This window comes from Phytophthora cinnamomi (genome assembly GCF_018691715.1).
Source record: "Phytophthora cinnamomi strain GKB4 chromosome Unknown Contig37, whole genome shotgun sequence".
Lineage (NCBI taxonomy): Eukaryota > Oomycota > Peronosporomycetes > Peronosporales > Peronosporaceae > Phytophthora > Phytophthora cinnamomi.
In genome coordinates this window covers 1,428,352-1,443,663 of record NW_027150970.1, presented here as the reverse complement: position 1 = coordinate 1,443,663, position 15,312 = coordinate 1,428,352, and the positions used below count along the sequence as shown (strand labels likewise).

At 53.2% G+C, this 15,312-nt stretch overlaps 5 protein-coding genes across 5 annotated transcripts in view; 3 read left to right on the top strand and 2 right to left on the bottom strand.

Annotated features, from left to right (window-relative positions):
- Positions 1-1,790: 1,790 nt before the first annotated feature.
- Positions 1,791-2,840, top strand: IUM83_11945 (lipase maturation factor 2-like; the record flags this gene model as incomplete). The annotated part of the gene is made up of 4 exons (XM_067936538.1): positions 1,791-1,891; positions 2,160-2,207; positions 2,680-2,721; positions 2,816-2,840. The coding sequence occupies 4 exons, from the start codon at positions 1,791-1,793 to the stop codon at positions 2,838-2,840; spliced, it is 216 nt and encodes a 71-aa protein (XP_067792234.1).
- Positions 2,841-3,821: 981 nt separating this feature from the next.
- Positions 3,822-4,364, top strand: IUM83_11944 (lipase maturation factor 2; the record flags this gene model as incomplete). The annotated part of the gene is made up of 1 exon (XM_067936537.1): positions 3,822-4,364. One exon carries the CDS (start codon positions 3,822-3,824, stop codon positions 4,362-4,364), a length of 543 nt encoding a protein of 180 aa, XP_067792104.1.
- A 518-nt stretch (positions 4,365-4,882) lies between these two features.
- IUM83_11943 (universal minicircle sequence binding protein) lies at positions 4,883-5,335 on the top strand (the record flags this gene model as incomplete). The annotated part of the gene is made up of 1 exon (XM_067936536.1): positions 4,883-5,335. The coding sequence occupies one exon, from the start codon at positions 4,883-4,885 to the stop codon at positions 5,333-5,335; it is 453 nt and encodes a 150-aa protein (XP_067792122.1).
- Positions 5,336-5,866: 531 nt separating this feature from the next.
- Positions 5,867-6,523, bottom strand: IUM83_11942 (ADP-ribosylation factor family; the record flags this gene model as incomplete). Its single annotated transcript, XM_067936535.1, has 2 exons — positions 5,867-5,954; positions 6,045-6,523. The coding sequence occupies 2 exons, from the start codon at positions 6,521-6,523 to the stop codon at positions 5,867-5,869; spliced, it is 567 nt and encodes a 188-aa protein (XP_067792238.1).
- A 1,737-nt stretch (positions 6,524-8,260) lies between these two features.
- The window catches only part of IUM83_11941 (uncharacterized protein), a gene marked incomplete at both ends in the record, with an annotated part of 58,966 nt that continues 51,914 nt past the window's right edge, over positions 8,261-15,312 (bottom strand). Inside the window, 2 exons of the mRNA XM_067936534.1 lie at positions 8,261-8,273; positions 8,345-8,382. Of these exons, the coding sequence (XP_067792119.1) occupies positions 8,261-8,273; positions 8,345-8,382 (51 nt within the window). The remainder of the gene's footprint in view (positions 8,274-8,344; positions 8,383-15,312) is intronic.

The window sequence follows — 15,312 nt, the reverse complement described above, 5'->3', positions numbered from 1 at the left end:
GCGTGCTGCACGCGGCGCGGCCGCCACGTGCCACCCCGCCGTCGATCGCAGTACCCAATAAGCGACTCGGTGTTGAATGCTTGGTAGTTCCAGCCTGGAACTTCTAGACGCTCGGATACATCTTCTAGTCTAGGCAGGTCCATGGGGATTGCGCGCGGGATGGTGGAAGCCTGATCTGGAAGGCGCAGGTGGTGGTGGCGGTAGGATGAATTGCCATGAGAGGTGCGGCACCAATGTGCGGAAGCTGCTGTGCTCGAAGCTCTTGGTGCGATTGCCGATGAGGAAAAGGCGTTTGCTGGACCACCGGACCGAGGGTGGGTTTCGTGCAATGTCGGAACGTACCTCCTCCCTCTTGTTAAACAGTCTAGCACTCACTGCGAATGACACGCAGCAACCGGAACGCTGTGCTTCATAATGCGAAGGTGATACCGCGACAGAATACTGCCGTGCCACACGCTGGGTGTCATTTCAGTTGGGAATTCGGTCAGTCCAAGCATTCGTTACTCTTCTAACAGGCACCTTTCCGCCAAATACACGCATTACTAGTACTACTAGTAGTTAGATTAAGCTTGCAATAGCTAGATCTGCCATAAAGTAGTTGTTGTGCTTCGACATGCTCGCAAAACGGGAGGGTGCATGCGCTGTAGGGAGCAAACAGCAAAACGTTGAAGTGCAGTACATGTACTGGTATACCGATATTTCTGCGGTACAGACAACGACGGATAAATCCGGACTCACTGAATGACATCCTCCATACTATAGGGCAATCTCGGCTCCCGACACAAAAATCCGGGGAGTAAAAATTCGGCGATTGGATTGGTTGATAAACTAACCTATGGTACAGAAAACGAAGTTGAAACCGTATGGAAAAGCAAAAAAAATCCGTCTTTTTCGACAGTTACCTTAGGGTACCTAGGAATTGTTTTTTTGATGCTGCGAATTATCGCCTTTGTCGGTATGGCGTTCCACACAGCAATAGTGGCATGAATAGCACGAAGGCGTTTTTCTTTTCCGTGCCTCCAGTAGCTTTAGCACTATTTCTTAGCTTCGTTTTTTAGTGGCCCCATGACACCAGCACTAAGCGGTTGGCACAACGGTGAGCTGTTCGGTGGCAACCTCACACCCGGATATGCGTCATGCTGACCTCCCAACCTCCCCCACCAATGCTCCAGATGCCCCCACCACGTCCCCAAGACGGAGGCGCTTCAGTTGGTCCGTGCTCTAGTCCTACAAGGGAACTGGGTGGCTCATGAGCATGGCCTTCCTGGACCTGGGGGAACCTCGAGGCGGACCTGCAGAGCGGCGCCTACACGCGCTACCAGCTGCTGGACTTGGTTCTAGTCAACACGTCCTTGGGAGGGTGCTGGCCGTCCGCCTGGGGGCCACCACCGGCCGCCACTTGGCCCAGTTGTGCCGCTCCGTACCCTGTAGCCGTCACGTGCTCGACGTGCTTCATTGCGCAACTGACCTCAAATTACTGTGTCGGCAAAGGAGTTTAGCTTCACACCACTCATTATCTTTAACTTTCTGATTGGCTCTAAAATAATTCATTTAAGCATTTCATTGGATAAAAATGGGGTTAGATTTTGTATGGGGATCGAATGGGGATCTGTCTCACCCGGATTTTAGTGTCGCCCGGATTTATCCGTCGTTGTCTGTACTACTGCGGTATTCGAGTCATCCACCGAAATATAGTGTATCACACACTCAAGATACTTTCGTGCCACATTTCCTTATCCGGCGACGCATTCGCCGACGGCGGCAGACTTGTGGCAGCGCCGACGGCGCCAATGCTGCGCTTCCCCCGGGAGCGCTTCCTCATTTGCATTTGCGGCGTGTACGCGGTTGCCTTCGCGTCCATCCGCACGCAAGTCCGCGGTCTCTACGGCGAGTACGTGCTCTCTTACAGCTCCGTCCAGCTCCAGGAACGTCCTCCTGCGCATCTCCCTGCTGCTCGTTCCCCCCTGCGGGTGCCGCTCGCTTCGCTGGCTGCTGCGCTGGCCGCCACATCAAAAGACGTGGCAGGAAGCAGCGCACTGGAAGTCTCGAGTCGAAATTCTCGACGCGGGGGAGAGCCAAAGGGTTGCTTGCTTGGTGCTGGCCGGCGCTTGCTCACACCCGCTTCGTGTGTCTTTGTCGTGGCTCCGTTCATAAAACAGGGAGGGCATCGAGCCCGTGGACGCCTTCCTCCGCAGCGTCAAGCGCCGGTATGCAGGATCGCACGACGCTTCAACACTCGAGTGGATCGTCAGCAGGTTCCCGACGCTCGTGTGGCTCCATGAGCCGCTGCAATGGACCCCGAGCTTCTGCATGGAAGTGATTTGCCTCGTGGGCGTCACCATGTCCGTGCTGGGCGTTATCTCGCCGGCGTGGCGCACTGTCGGGCCGCTGGCGCTCTTGTGGCTATGCTACTTGTCCATCGTGCAGTGCGGCCAGACGTTCATGCAATTCCAATGGGACTCGTTCCTGTTGGAGGTCGGCGTTCTGGCGGTGCTGCTGGCCCCGTGGTGGCGGCCGTGCCGCAAGACAGAAGATACGTTCGAGACACCGGCCGCTGCAATCTGGACGCTACGATTCCTGTTCTTCAAGTTCATGCTCATGTCCGGTGCGGTCAAGATCCAGTCGCGCTGCCCCACTTGGCTTGGACTCACCGCGTTAGATTTCCACTTCGCGTCGCAGCCTTTACCTTTGCCACCCGCTTGGTACGCGCTACAGGCCCCGGTGAGTAACGAGGATCACGCAAGGTGATCCTTAATGGCGATCGAAGATTTATCTGACGATTCCTTTGTGTGTGTGTGTGTGTGTTTTATCGTAGCCGATTATTAATCGCGTTGCCGTAGCAGTCACTCTGCTGATCGAAGGCCCCTGGACGTTCTTCCTGCTTGCGCCTCATACCGCGATGCGGAGAATTGGTGCCATCCAGCAGATCGTTCTGCAGATTGCGATCCTCCTCACAGGGAACTACAACTTCTTCAACCTGTTGACAATGGTCCTGGCAGGGGCTCTGCTTGACGTCGACACTTACGCTGCAAAGGACAATTTTCTGAGCGCGAAGACAAAAGCGACAAGCACGCAGAAGTCGTGGATAGCTCGAGTGGAGCGGGGATGGCACACATTTCAAACTCACCCTGTTGTCACAAAAGTAGTTTTACTGTGCAGCCTTGGATTTTGCATCTACACGTGGGTGGAGGTGTTTGAAATGACGACTCTGAACGAGCCGCCGAGAGCGGAGCAGCAGCGCAGCTTCTTGGAACTGGTGCTAGCTACAAGGATCCGACTACTACCGACTGTGGAAGACACCCAAGCATGGCTTGCGCTGATCTTGCCTCGTTGTGTGCTGTTCGCCGCTGCTCTCACTGTATGTTCAAGCGCCTGGCAGATCGTTCGTTTCTTCTCCCGCTTCGGTCGCAGTTCCAATGTAACATTTCGTTCCAAGACGCGATTCGCGTTGGGGCTCGTGTACCTGGCGATTTCGACGATGGCGAGCTTGTGGGTCTTTATGAGCAGTGCTCTCACTCTATCGGTGTTGGACCAATCTTTCCAGCGGTCGCTACCCTCGTTTGCCGTCTTCGCGTACCACTCGACTGAAAAATACCGTGTCACCGGCGCCTATGGATTATTTCGCACCATGACTGGCGTGGGCACCGGTGCAACTGGATGACGGACAACGATTCTCGGTGGTCGCTCGACCGGAAATCGTATTGGAAGGCACGAAAAACGGTGGGCTGACCTGGGAGGAGTATCACTTCAAGTACAAGCCGGGCGATGTGAATTCCGCACCGCGCTTGGTAGCCCCTTTCCACCCGCGACTGGATTGGCAGATGTGGTTCGCCGCGCTCGGCGACTACCAGGGCGCGCCGTGGCTTGTGCACCTCGTTGCCAGGCTCCTGGAAGGCTCCCCCGATGTGAAGGAGCTGCTCGACCTAACTCGCGACCCGTTTCCTGACGCCCCGCCGGACGCCATTCGCGCTCAGCTCTATTACTACGACTTCACGCGTTTGAACACGTCGTGGAACCGAGCTATCCCGACGGCTAAGATTCTGGACAACCACAGCTACTCGCAGTGGTGGACGCGGACCTTCGTGAGAGAGTATCTGCCGGCGCTGGAACGCGGAAACCCGTCCCTTGCATCGTTCGTGCAGCACCACTGGCCGCCCGAGTCCACTCCAGCAGCTTCCACGCTGGCACCAGACACCACCGAGATCTCCGCGTTGCATCAATGGACCGACCAAGTGCTGCAGTGGCTGTGCCAATCTCCGTGGTCGCCCGTGGGTCTTGCAGCTGGCGTCGTGTGTTCCCAGTCCGGTGTTGCAGCGCTGTTCCGCTGGTTGCACAGTCGTACAGCCAAGTTGAAGCTGGACTAAACGCGCGGCGCCGATTGGTCAGCTCGCGGGTCGTAATTGTAGCCAATGGAGACGATTTCGGGCGCTGATTGGGGGATATTGCGTCGGACCTTGCGGAGGGATGACCCACCGCTCCGGGTCGGTGCTGGCTGTTCCATGTTTGACTGGCACTGGGCGCTCGGCGGAGCTCCTCTCGCTTGCCTCCAACGACCCGATGCAGTCACCGGTGAGTCTGCGTCACGGCTCGTTTCTCACACTTGACCTATTCGATCTCCCGCCTTCGCCGCCCGCAACCTCCAGCGGCGATCTTCGGGCTCACTTGGCCCCAGTATGGCCGCTCCGGGTCAAAGAAACGGCACCGGAGGGGGGAGCTGAAGATGTCGCCCCTCCCGGCGCGGCCTTTGGGTCCCGAGGTTTTATGCGGAAAAACCTCGAGCGCCCTGCGACCAATCTCTTGGCGGACGCGTGGGCCTCGGCCGGAGCTCTTCGCGTGTCATTTCTGCGGAAGAATCGGAGCCAAGAGGTCGTAGCCAAGAAGGATGGAGTCTGCCGACCAGCGCAAGTGCCACAACTGCGGCCAGAGCGGCCACCTGCGCCGCGACTGCCCCGAGGCCCCCTCGCAGGAGGGCGGCTTCGGCGGCTACAACAGCGGCGCCGCCTGCTTCGGCTGCGGCAAGGTGGGCCACCTGAAGCGCGACTGCCCCACGAGCGCCGGTGGCCGCGCCTGCCACAACTGCGGCCAGGTGGGCCACATCCGCCGCGACTGCCCCGAGGACGTGCAGCCCCCCAAGTGCCACAACTGCGGCGAGTCCGGCCACCTGCGCCGCGACTGCCCGCAGGAGCTGCGCGAGTCGCGCAAGTGCCACCACTGCGGCCAGACCGGCCACCTGCGCCGCGACTGCCCCGACGACAGCGGCCCGAGCGAGGACAAGTGCTACCAGTGCGGCGAGACGGGCCACTGGGCGCGCAACTGCCCCGGCGCCAAGGCCTAAGCACGAAGGATCCAACTGCGAGAGAGAGGAGGGAGGGGAGGGAGCGAGCGAGAAAGGAGAGGGTATAGATGTGTGATGACGCGCGGAACTGCCCGCTTTGTACTAGTATTTTCCCGACGAGATCTTCGGCCTTTCGTGGTAGCGAGACACGTAGTGAAGGTGCGAGAGAGAGAAGGAGCCTCTGTGCGCGGGACCCTCGGCGCGGTTCCAGCTAGTGGAGTCGCGGCGCGGACCACGGCAGGGCTCGGATTTCTTATTAACTAAACTAACATGTCGACAACACAAACGCACCGAACCGACCTGCACTGCACTGCTCCATGGGTGAACGAGTGGGTTCGTTCTCCGTGAGAGGGGGAGAAGTACTTGAAGCGATCTTTCTGGCGCTGCTTGTTGAGCCTGCAGATGACAGGCGGGACCTCAACGCTACGACCGATGGGTCCCGTGGAATAGCATGGTGCGATGAAGGTGGGAATGCAATTACATGGGTTAATGGCTCTAGCTACCCTAGCGCTGTAGCTGGTTATTGTTGACTCACTTCCGGGACTTGCCCTTGGCAAATTGGTCTGCGAGCCACTCGATACCCTCCTCCACGCCGCGACCAGTTACAGCGTTGCTAGCTCTGCGTGCCGAGAAGGAGAAACAACGTAAAAGAAAAATGGTTAGCCTGCGTACAAAGGCATAGATTGAGGGAGTAGTTGAGTCAACGTACGTAATGTGCCAGGACTTGCTGCCGAGGTTGTCGAGCTCGAGCATTTGCATGCACTCGACGGGTGTGAGCGCGTTGGGGAGGTCCATCTTGTTGGCGAAGAAGAGGATGGGGACTTTCTTGGACGCCAGCTCCTTGTGCTCCACGAGCTGCTCCAGCTCGTCCTTGGCCACGCACATGCGGATGGTGTCGGTGGAGTCTAACACGTAGATGATGGCCTGCACGTCGCTGTAGTAGTTCTCCCACAGGCTCCGGTAGCGGCTCTGGCCGGACATGTCGAACACGGTGAAGTTGAGGTTGGATTTGGTGAACTCCTCCACCTGGAAGCCGATGGTCGGGACGACCTCGCGCGCCTGACTCTTCTTGGGTTTGAGGTGGTTCACGAGCGTCGTCTTGCCGCTATTGTCCAGCCCCACCACGAGGATGCGGACTTGGGTCTTCTTGATGCCCAACGCGCTCGCCAGCAGTTTGAAGAGCCCCATTTCTCCGGTCCCCAGCGATATCGCGTCCTGTGAGCGAGGAGGATGTCTGTTTATGGCTCTAAACAAGGCCCCAGCGCGTCGAAACCCCGCCAAGAAACGACACCAAAGTCCTCTAATTTTAGGGAACTATTTGCCAGTGGTGTCAATGAACAAGACCAAGTTCATGTTGTGCAGCTAAAGAGAATGCAAAGAAATGGACAATAGTGTCGACAATTTTTTTAGCTGGGAAGTCTTAAGCTGATGCTGCTGACTGAGGTCGCGGGCTCAGTTGAAGCGGCAGGCCACCGTCCATGAAGAGCCCGGATTTGAGGATGTAGCCTCGTTCCTGCTTCTCGCCCGGTGCGATTGCTACGTGAAAGCGGCTGAGTGTGGTGGCAATGAAGAGCTTCGCCTCAAGCACGGCCATATTCATGCCCAAACATATACGTGGACCCGCTTGAAAGGCGGGGAATTCGTACGCACTCGGGCGCTTGGCCATCTCCAACCAGCGTTCGGGGCGGAATTCCAATGGGTCGTCACCCCATAGTGCACCGTCGCGACCCATGAACCACGGACTGTAGACGACGTCAACACCTGCAGGGACGAAAGTGCCGTCGGGTAGGTAGTCGTCCTTTACGGCGTTCTTGACGTTGAACGGTAGTGCAGGATACAACCGCACAGCCTCGTACACGACGGCTTCGAGGTACTTCAGCTTCTTCATTTTATCAAACGTGAAGGTTGTACTGGTCGGCCCAACATTTGCCTTGGTCGATTCCATCTCCTCAACAATTCGTTCCTGGACTCGCGGGTGCCTAGCGATCGCGTAGAAGCTGTATGTGAGGCACTCAGCTGTTGTGTCTCGACCAGCAAAGACGAACGTCAAGATGATGGAGCGGAGAGTTTTGGGCCCCAGCAAGGAAGCGACGTCACGTTTACCGTGCTCCTCTTCTGGGTCTTTGATATCTTCAGAAGCGAGTTCACGGGCCTTGCGAATGAACAAGGACAGTAGATCCGACCTTGTGCTGATTTCCTCTTCGGATTCTTGTAGACGTCGAAGCAAGACAGTGTCGGCGACAGCTCGAATTTCACGCGTGCACCGTCGTAGTTCTCGCTCGCTTGGCATGACCCACCGAAGCATCTTGTAGTACTGTTTCACAAACAGTCTCTGTGCGCAGTGCTTGTTCACGAACCCCATGTTCTCTGCGAAGTTATCGGTCCCGTCGATCTCGCTCAGCGGTAGACCAAAGGCGACATCGAAAATGGAATGCAGCGTGTATCTTGCGCTGATCTCCTGCATATCACAGCAGAAGCTTTCGTCCCTGCTTGCGATCTGCTTATCTTGTTGTGCGTTCGCCTTCGCTTCTGTTTGTGCAGCCACCAGTGTTTCCTCGGCGTGTCTGGCGAAAATTCTCTCCGTAAATATGCGGAAGTTGGCGGTGGTGAACACTTTAGCAGCCACTTTGCGTTGTAGTCGCCAACCAGCACCGCCGTCCCGCGCCTGAGGGTGGTGGTTCACGGCGAAGAACGAGTTCTCGAAGATCTCTTGAAACGCATCCAGAAAGCCTTGAGGTTTCACATAGTTGTCAACATTCGTCGCCAAGACGTGCTGTACGTCCTTGGGGTCTGTGATCTATGTAGTGGAAACCACGAACAATTAATTTACACAACCTCCAAGCTGCATTTTAGGTAAGTTGCGTACGTAAATGGCTCCATCGAAGAAAAGGTGCCACGGCATCTTCATACGACCACCATGTTGCTTCAGCAGGTCCTCCTGGTGGACGAAAACACAACGAAAGACAGTGTTAGCTTGAAGTGCTGAGCCAACTGAAGGCAAATACTTACCAAGAAATGGTAGATGCGATCACGGTTCTTGATGTACGCTGGCATATTACCCAGTAGCCATACTCCTGGGGCCCGCTCAGCGGTGCCAAACCACGTGCAATACGCAACTTGTGATGTAATGACGTTGCCATCTTCGCCAGCAGCCTCGCAATGATGGCCGTGAGCAGAAACTTCATGATCGTGTAAATAAGTGGAGCTTCATCCAAGCTCAGAAAAAGCAACGGCGACTGCATATTGCTGACGCGGGTGGAACTTGATGGTCTCTGGGCAAAAGCGGGAATGAGCCGGAACTCAAGGAAAGGACCCACCAATAGGCGTACGCACCTGCAACTATTGCTTCATGTTGTCGTGATCTCATTTTGCGTTTCGATAATCGAACAAGCACAATGTTGAAGTTACCTTTATATTGCACATGTAGCCCCTCCCTCACTAAAGCTGCTAGACCCGCTGCTAGTTCCTATTCCCTCCAGATACAACAATCAAAGCTCTCTCCTTGTAGAGCTACTAGTACCTCAGATTTGGCGTTGAAAACTGCGTTGCTAAAAAGAAGTCAATACTTTCATTTCTGCATACACAAGCAAAATTTCGTGGTGTCGTAGGCCGTTGTAGCGCGCCTATCCCCGTTGTGCCAAAAACCTGGAAAAGTAACAGCACTTTATGATGCGAATGCGAAGTGAATCACCATCACGATTCAATTCTAGCGACGCGTTGCAGTATAAGCTCAACTTGGATCAACTCACCCGGTGAATTGATAGCACATGAAGTGATAATGTAAAAATGCTAGACAAAGTGCAGGTCACCTTAACCATTCTAGGGTTATGCCATGCTGATACCAGCCTGCTCAAGAGTACCGTTGATGGGCATGGGGCTTTTAAATGCAGACATACAATATGTATATACAACATATTATGTTGTTGTCAGGCTCGAGCAGGGCAAGCTATTCAGCTATTCAGCGCTCACGGGCCGCACGTACGTGTCCGTGCCCAGGCCCTTTATCGTGCTATCGAAGACACCCGCCAGGAGCTCGAGCGCTCGAACACCATGTGACGTGGAACAGCAGCGCCGCCTGGCCGTTGCCCTTGAACTCGCCCTTGATCGCCGTGACGATGCTCGTCTTCTTGTGTATGCGGCGTTGACGTTCCGCGGGTGCTCGATGGGGATCGACATCACAATCCGAATGAGGGTTTCTTCCTTCATCGGTGCCCACTTCCCTTCTCCAGCTTTGTTTAGCACGTCCGCGTCCGTAGCGGCTTTGGCGCTTGTGAGCAGCGCAGGATCATAACTCGGTACGTCTCCCTGCATCGCAGCCAGGACGACTTTTTTCAGGTCGCCACTCTGAGCTCACCACTTAAGATCTTCACCGGGTTGTCGTCGTAGAGATACCATGAAACTGGAGCACACGGAACAAACGCAACCAACTTTTGACGAGCACCGCTCCTGAGGTTTTAGAGCTCCTCGAAAAACCTCACGAGCGCGCTTCGGCAAATGAGGCGTGCTCGTCCTACTGCAGATGTCATTGGACCAAAATAGCAATTTACCTCACTGGCCAATATTCGATGGAAGCGGGAGAATAGATTCACCTCCTTCCTCCCATCAGAGAATAATTTTACCTTCTTCCAGCAGCAAATTTGCCACCTCCCAGCAGCGCAATGGTGTTAGCCTGAGCTCAAGCGGCCTTGATCAATTTCAATGCCGCTCGAAGACAAAAAATATCTTGGCTGAATATCTACCAATCACAGTCGCTCGTGAAGTAGCACATGGCTACATGAACGAGCACACAGTAGTGCAAATGGCTACAAGAACGAGCTCGTACCCATTTTCCTGGCGGCGTGCTCGTTGCTCCCGTACTTAACTGAAGGAGCACAAATTTCGGCAGTTTCGTGCTCGCGCGATTTCGAAGGAGCACGTTTCGCCTCAAAATCGTGTTCCCCTACCTCGTGCTCGTCCGAGGCTCGAACGCAATCAACGCCAGCATGCTCAAGTCATTGGCCAACCTGCCACAGCAACAAGTGTAGCTACCGCACGTTCAATGAGAGAAATCGCGGCGCGGAAAAAGCCGAGTTGAAATATGTTATTAACAAAGCAGGACCAATTTGCAAGGAGGAGGTATGCGCTCCCGTGTCGTGGTAGGAGGAAGTTCTACTGATAGTTACTTTCCCATTGTTAGGATGATGGCGATCCCAAGGAGCGTGTGTCGTCACCACAAACCAAGGGCAAAGCGAATGTCTCCCGATGAAGGCGCGAAGGCTACGCGAGCTGTTGTTGTGAAATACTGGTCCGCACGGTTGCCTCTGTGCCAGGTTGGCTTTTGATCCAGTACAGTTACGACGTCGACAGATCGAAGCATAGTCAAGTCAAGCATACTGAAGGCTATAATAAAAGTCAACGAAGTGATAGAAGGTAGCTAGCCAAATCTAACAGCAAACAAGAAGTTAATTTGTCGAGAACAAGCCGCCAGGAAGAGCTGCTCTCGTCAAAGAAACCGATTTGCCGAGAACCAGACAATTCCCTCCCGCCGAGAGCAGCTCGACGGACCCGGAGACGACTCTAGCGGTGCGTGGAGGACAATCTGACCTGAACATTGCCCGGGGGCCCAAGACGACGGTCGGTTTGAGGCCTCCCCGACGTTGCGAGCGTTGGGTGAGTGGCTTCTCGATTGTTTCAAACCGAGTCGGGCTAGGACTGGGGTATCGCACCCTGGGGGATCTGCTCTAGCTTCGTAACCAAGTTGCCACGTCCATTCCGGACGTCCATTTCATGTTTCCCTACTGTTGTTTCAGGTGGTTGTTAGCGGTTACCCCTGAAACTGAATTGATTTACTGCTGTGTGATAGGACTGCATTTTGTATTGTATTATATTTCCCTTAGTGAGGGTGGTGCGCGAACACTGAGTGCGCATCCAGTACTGACCAGTGTAGTGGGTGAAGACTCGGTTGTTGACTGGTGAATAGATCCCCCACCCAAAGGCCTCAAAGAATGATTGGTGGTTGAATATTGAGTGACGTTTAGCTTGGCATTGTATTTCTGTGTGGTTGGTTATTCTGAATTACGGGTCTGACTGTGACTCCTACCATTCAGTCTGATCAGTACTCCCTCCATCCAGGACAGTTTTGGAGCAACTTACATGTCTGTGTAACTCAATTGTATATTATTAACAACTTTGAAGACCGGTAACATTCAGGAAACCATTGGCCACCGCATTCACGCGTATGTTTGTGTTGCGTTAGCTGCAATCTATGACCTATGGGCTCAAGCGACATTCTCGAATTAAAGGCTTGGGGGGAGGGGGGGGGGGCAATGAAATAATATCGGTTAGGCTGTTCACCCAGCTAAAGCTGTCCTCCCAGTATTATTTTTGAGTGTGTATATTTCCAGACCTTGGTGTGTGTTCAACTGGTCAGAATATATCGGTTATATAACCGAATATAATGAGATCCCTGACCCAGTTCAAAGCGGTAACCGATCTGCAGAAATCTACCGTTCAACGATGGCGAGGTCACTCAGTGGTTCAGACACGTCGACAGTTTGCAAGCCAAGCACCCCACGAAGGAGACGTCCACGATCTCGACACTCACCGCTCATTACCGCGTCGATACGCTGTATAAAATGATTGGAAGAGCCACAACACCACAAAATTGCAAAGTGAGAAAACGAAGCACTGGACAACCGTTGTGAAAACCCTGACGGCGTCTTTCGTTTTATGGGGTTGGGCAAAATGACGAAAAACATTCTCAGGAGTTCACCACTTGGGACAGGTGAACAAGCGTCATTTGCGTCTTTAAATGAGGGTTTTGGGGAGTGGGCGCGGTCTCTTTACAACGTTTTCCAGCCAATGAGCGCCAACGCAATGCTCAATAACTCCAAACCTGTAACTCAATGCAACTTAACCCTTTCACGATTCAAGGATACATTTTCGCCTTTTTAGGCATTTTACAAATCCTGGTGGAAACAAGCGTGCTAAACGGCACATTTTGTGTCCTTTTAGCTTAAGAGCTATCAATTTTGTTACTACCAATCATATTAATGCGGATAGGTTTATTAGGGATCTGCCACATCATAAATAACGAAGACTTCGTAATTCAAAAAATGCCATGTAGCTGCATCACACTGAATGTTCGCGACACTGCTGGCAGGGCTTTGTTGACGCTGACAGAGCGAGCCCGCAGACAGAGGCGCCATGCTGGACGGCTCAGCCGTCATGGCCACGACAGCCCTGCGACCACCACATCCCGACCCAAGACGCCAGCGCTGACGCCCACTCGTCATTGCTCGCATCGGCAGCCGGAATCTGGCCCTCACAGGTAATCTAAAGCGAATATATTTAGTTTTCTTGATAGATTTCATGGAAGGAATACAATGAATAGTCTATTGAACTAGTCGTGCACGATAAATATGAATAATACCCAATCGGTGTTTACCTGGAATAGCACCGTCAATTTCTTAAAGGGCGCTTTCTGCGCCCTTTGAGGATGTAGAGGTGAGCGGATGGGGGCAGACGGGAGAAGAGACTTGATTGAGAGAGGGAGAAAGAAAGAGTAGATTGAGATGTTAGTGGTGGAGAATCTAGTGGCCTCGTACACTCTAGCGTACACTATAGTATGGTCAAAGCCAGTAAAATCAGGTACGACCATCTTAGAGTGGGTTCATGTACCTCGGGTACAGTGTACCACGATAAGAAGAGGCACTATCTTTAACAGCCTCATTGCATCTTTCTTTGGTCATCTGTAATAAAGCAGGATTGTGCAGGTTATGATCGTTGCACATCTCAAAAATTGCCATTGGTCTGTGAGGACAGTCCCGTAATATAACATGGGACGGATACCGCGGATTTAGACCAGCTGCTTAGCACTAATATCTAGCTAAACACCGCGTTAGCTGATCTAAGACTTCGCCGGCGTGGTTCTGTCGCGTTTGGAAGTTTGGACGACGGTAAGTTAAAACGGCTAGAACTAAGCAAACCGAAAAGAAAAGTACTGGCGGAAATGCTCCTCATGTCCAACTGGCAACGAAAGCTGGGCGTAAATTGCGTCTAAAAAGACCGATGTGACCTCCGACGGCAAGTATAGCATGGCTGTGCAGAAGTGGTTTGTAGCCAAAATTGTGGATCGATGCACCACCCCTAATAAGGGCCACGAGTATCGTGTCTTTTGGATCAACAACAACCGCAAGAACCGCAAATACCACCTCCGTACTTGGGAACCCAAGAAGTTCCTTTTGGAGGATGGCTTCAAGGGGAACATCGACCTTATCGACCGCTGGAAAGCCAGCAATGTCCGTGAGCTGGAGTCCTTTTGCGTGGACAGCGAGGACGACCAAAAGCTGATTGCGGCAAGCACGGCAGGTCACTGCATGTTCGAGGCTCTCAACACGGCGGCATCGTTGGCAGGACGCCCGGACATCGTGACCAACAAGGACATCGACATCTTCGTTGCTGAGGCGCTGCACGGGTTTGCCACCGACATCGACAAGGGGACCAAGCGGAAAGTATTCCTCGCCTTCCTACGCCAGCGTCGTGATGCCGGACGCGATTTCATCTTCAGGGCCATTGAGTTTTAACAATTTCGCACCGTATGGACAGCGTGGCGCACGCGTGCTTGGCTCGATTGATCTCAATGATGGCATCTACCTCGTCGCCGCGTGCAACCCCGAGTGGGTTGGCCACTGTTTCGTGCTTTAGGTTGACGGGAAGCAGCGTGCTGTATACGACAAGGATAGGTGTCTGGCCGTGGATGATGAAAAGCGGAACTGGATCAACTTCGTCGCGTTTATTCGTCCGTTCATAGTCTTCAAGAAGAAGTAAGGTGATAGGATTCGGTAGGAATTTCCGCGGGTTTGTCTTGCCGATGATGAATTCGTCCTAGCAAATTGCCTTCGTGCATCGATTGTATTGGACATATGCCTGTATAATTCGGTACTAGACCAGGGAGACCTCAAATGAGGAGGAAACCTTGTGCGAACAAAAGATAAAAAACCCAGTGGGGAAAATAAAATATCGCAAGAGTAGGTATGCTTCATGCATTTAATGTTATTCTCGTCTTAGTCGGAATGACTAGCCAGGGATTGCATCCTGAGTTTGGTCCTTAGTTCTCTGAACTGATGCTAGTCTAAAGCTTTCGTAAAGATTTCAGCCACCATATCTTTGGTATTGCAATAGGCGACGGCGAACTCATGCCGCTCAACTTTTTCTTGCACAAAATAGTATCGAACATGAATGTGCTTTGACCTCCCGTGGAGTTCGGGGTTGTAGCAGATTTTGATGCAGCTCTGGTTGTCCTCATGGATAATGTTGGCTTGCGTCGTGGCAAAACCTAACTCTCGGATGAGCAGTTTGAGGAATATCATCTCTTGCATGCAGTGGTACAGGGCGATATATTCTGCCTCTGTTTTGAGAGAACCACAGTGTGGTGCTTGCGCAAAAGCCATGAGATTGGATTGCTTGCTAGCATGGTCACATATCCACCGACGGAGCGTCTCGTGTCGGGGCAGTTGGTATAGTCAGAATCACTGTAAGCTGTCATGGTGTCGGCGAGGGGATCGGGTGTGATGTCGAGTGAGCCACCGAGGAGAAGACCATAGTCCTTCGTTCCCGATAGATATTTTAGACCTCTTACGACTGCCTTCCAGTGTTCCATTCCAGGATTAGCTAGAAATTGGCTAACCTCACGCATGTAGAATGCCATGTCGGGTCGAGTGCCTACCATGAGATACATGATACTGCCAACGGCTTCACGATACGGAATATTTTTCATCGCATCTTTCTCTGCCTTGCTGCTAGGCTGGCTGCTTACGGAGAGTTTAACGTTCCGTTCTGCTGGAGTTGCAATACGGTACAGATAATAGTCGCTTAAATCAAGGACCGTCGTAGCGTACTTGTGTTGGTGGATAAATATCGCTCGGTTCTTACGGTCACGTTGAATGGACCAGCCGAGTAAGTACTTCACCTCCCCTAAATCTGTCATGGAAAATCGC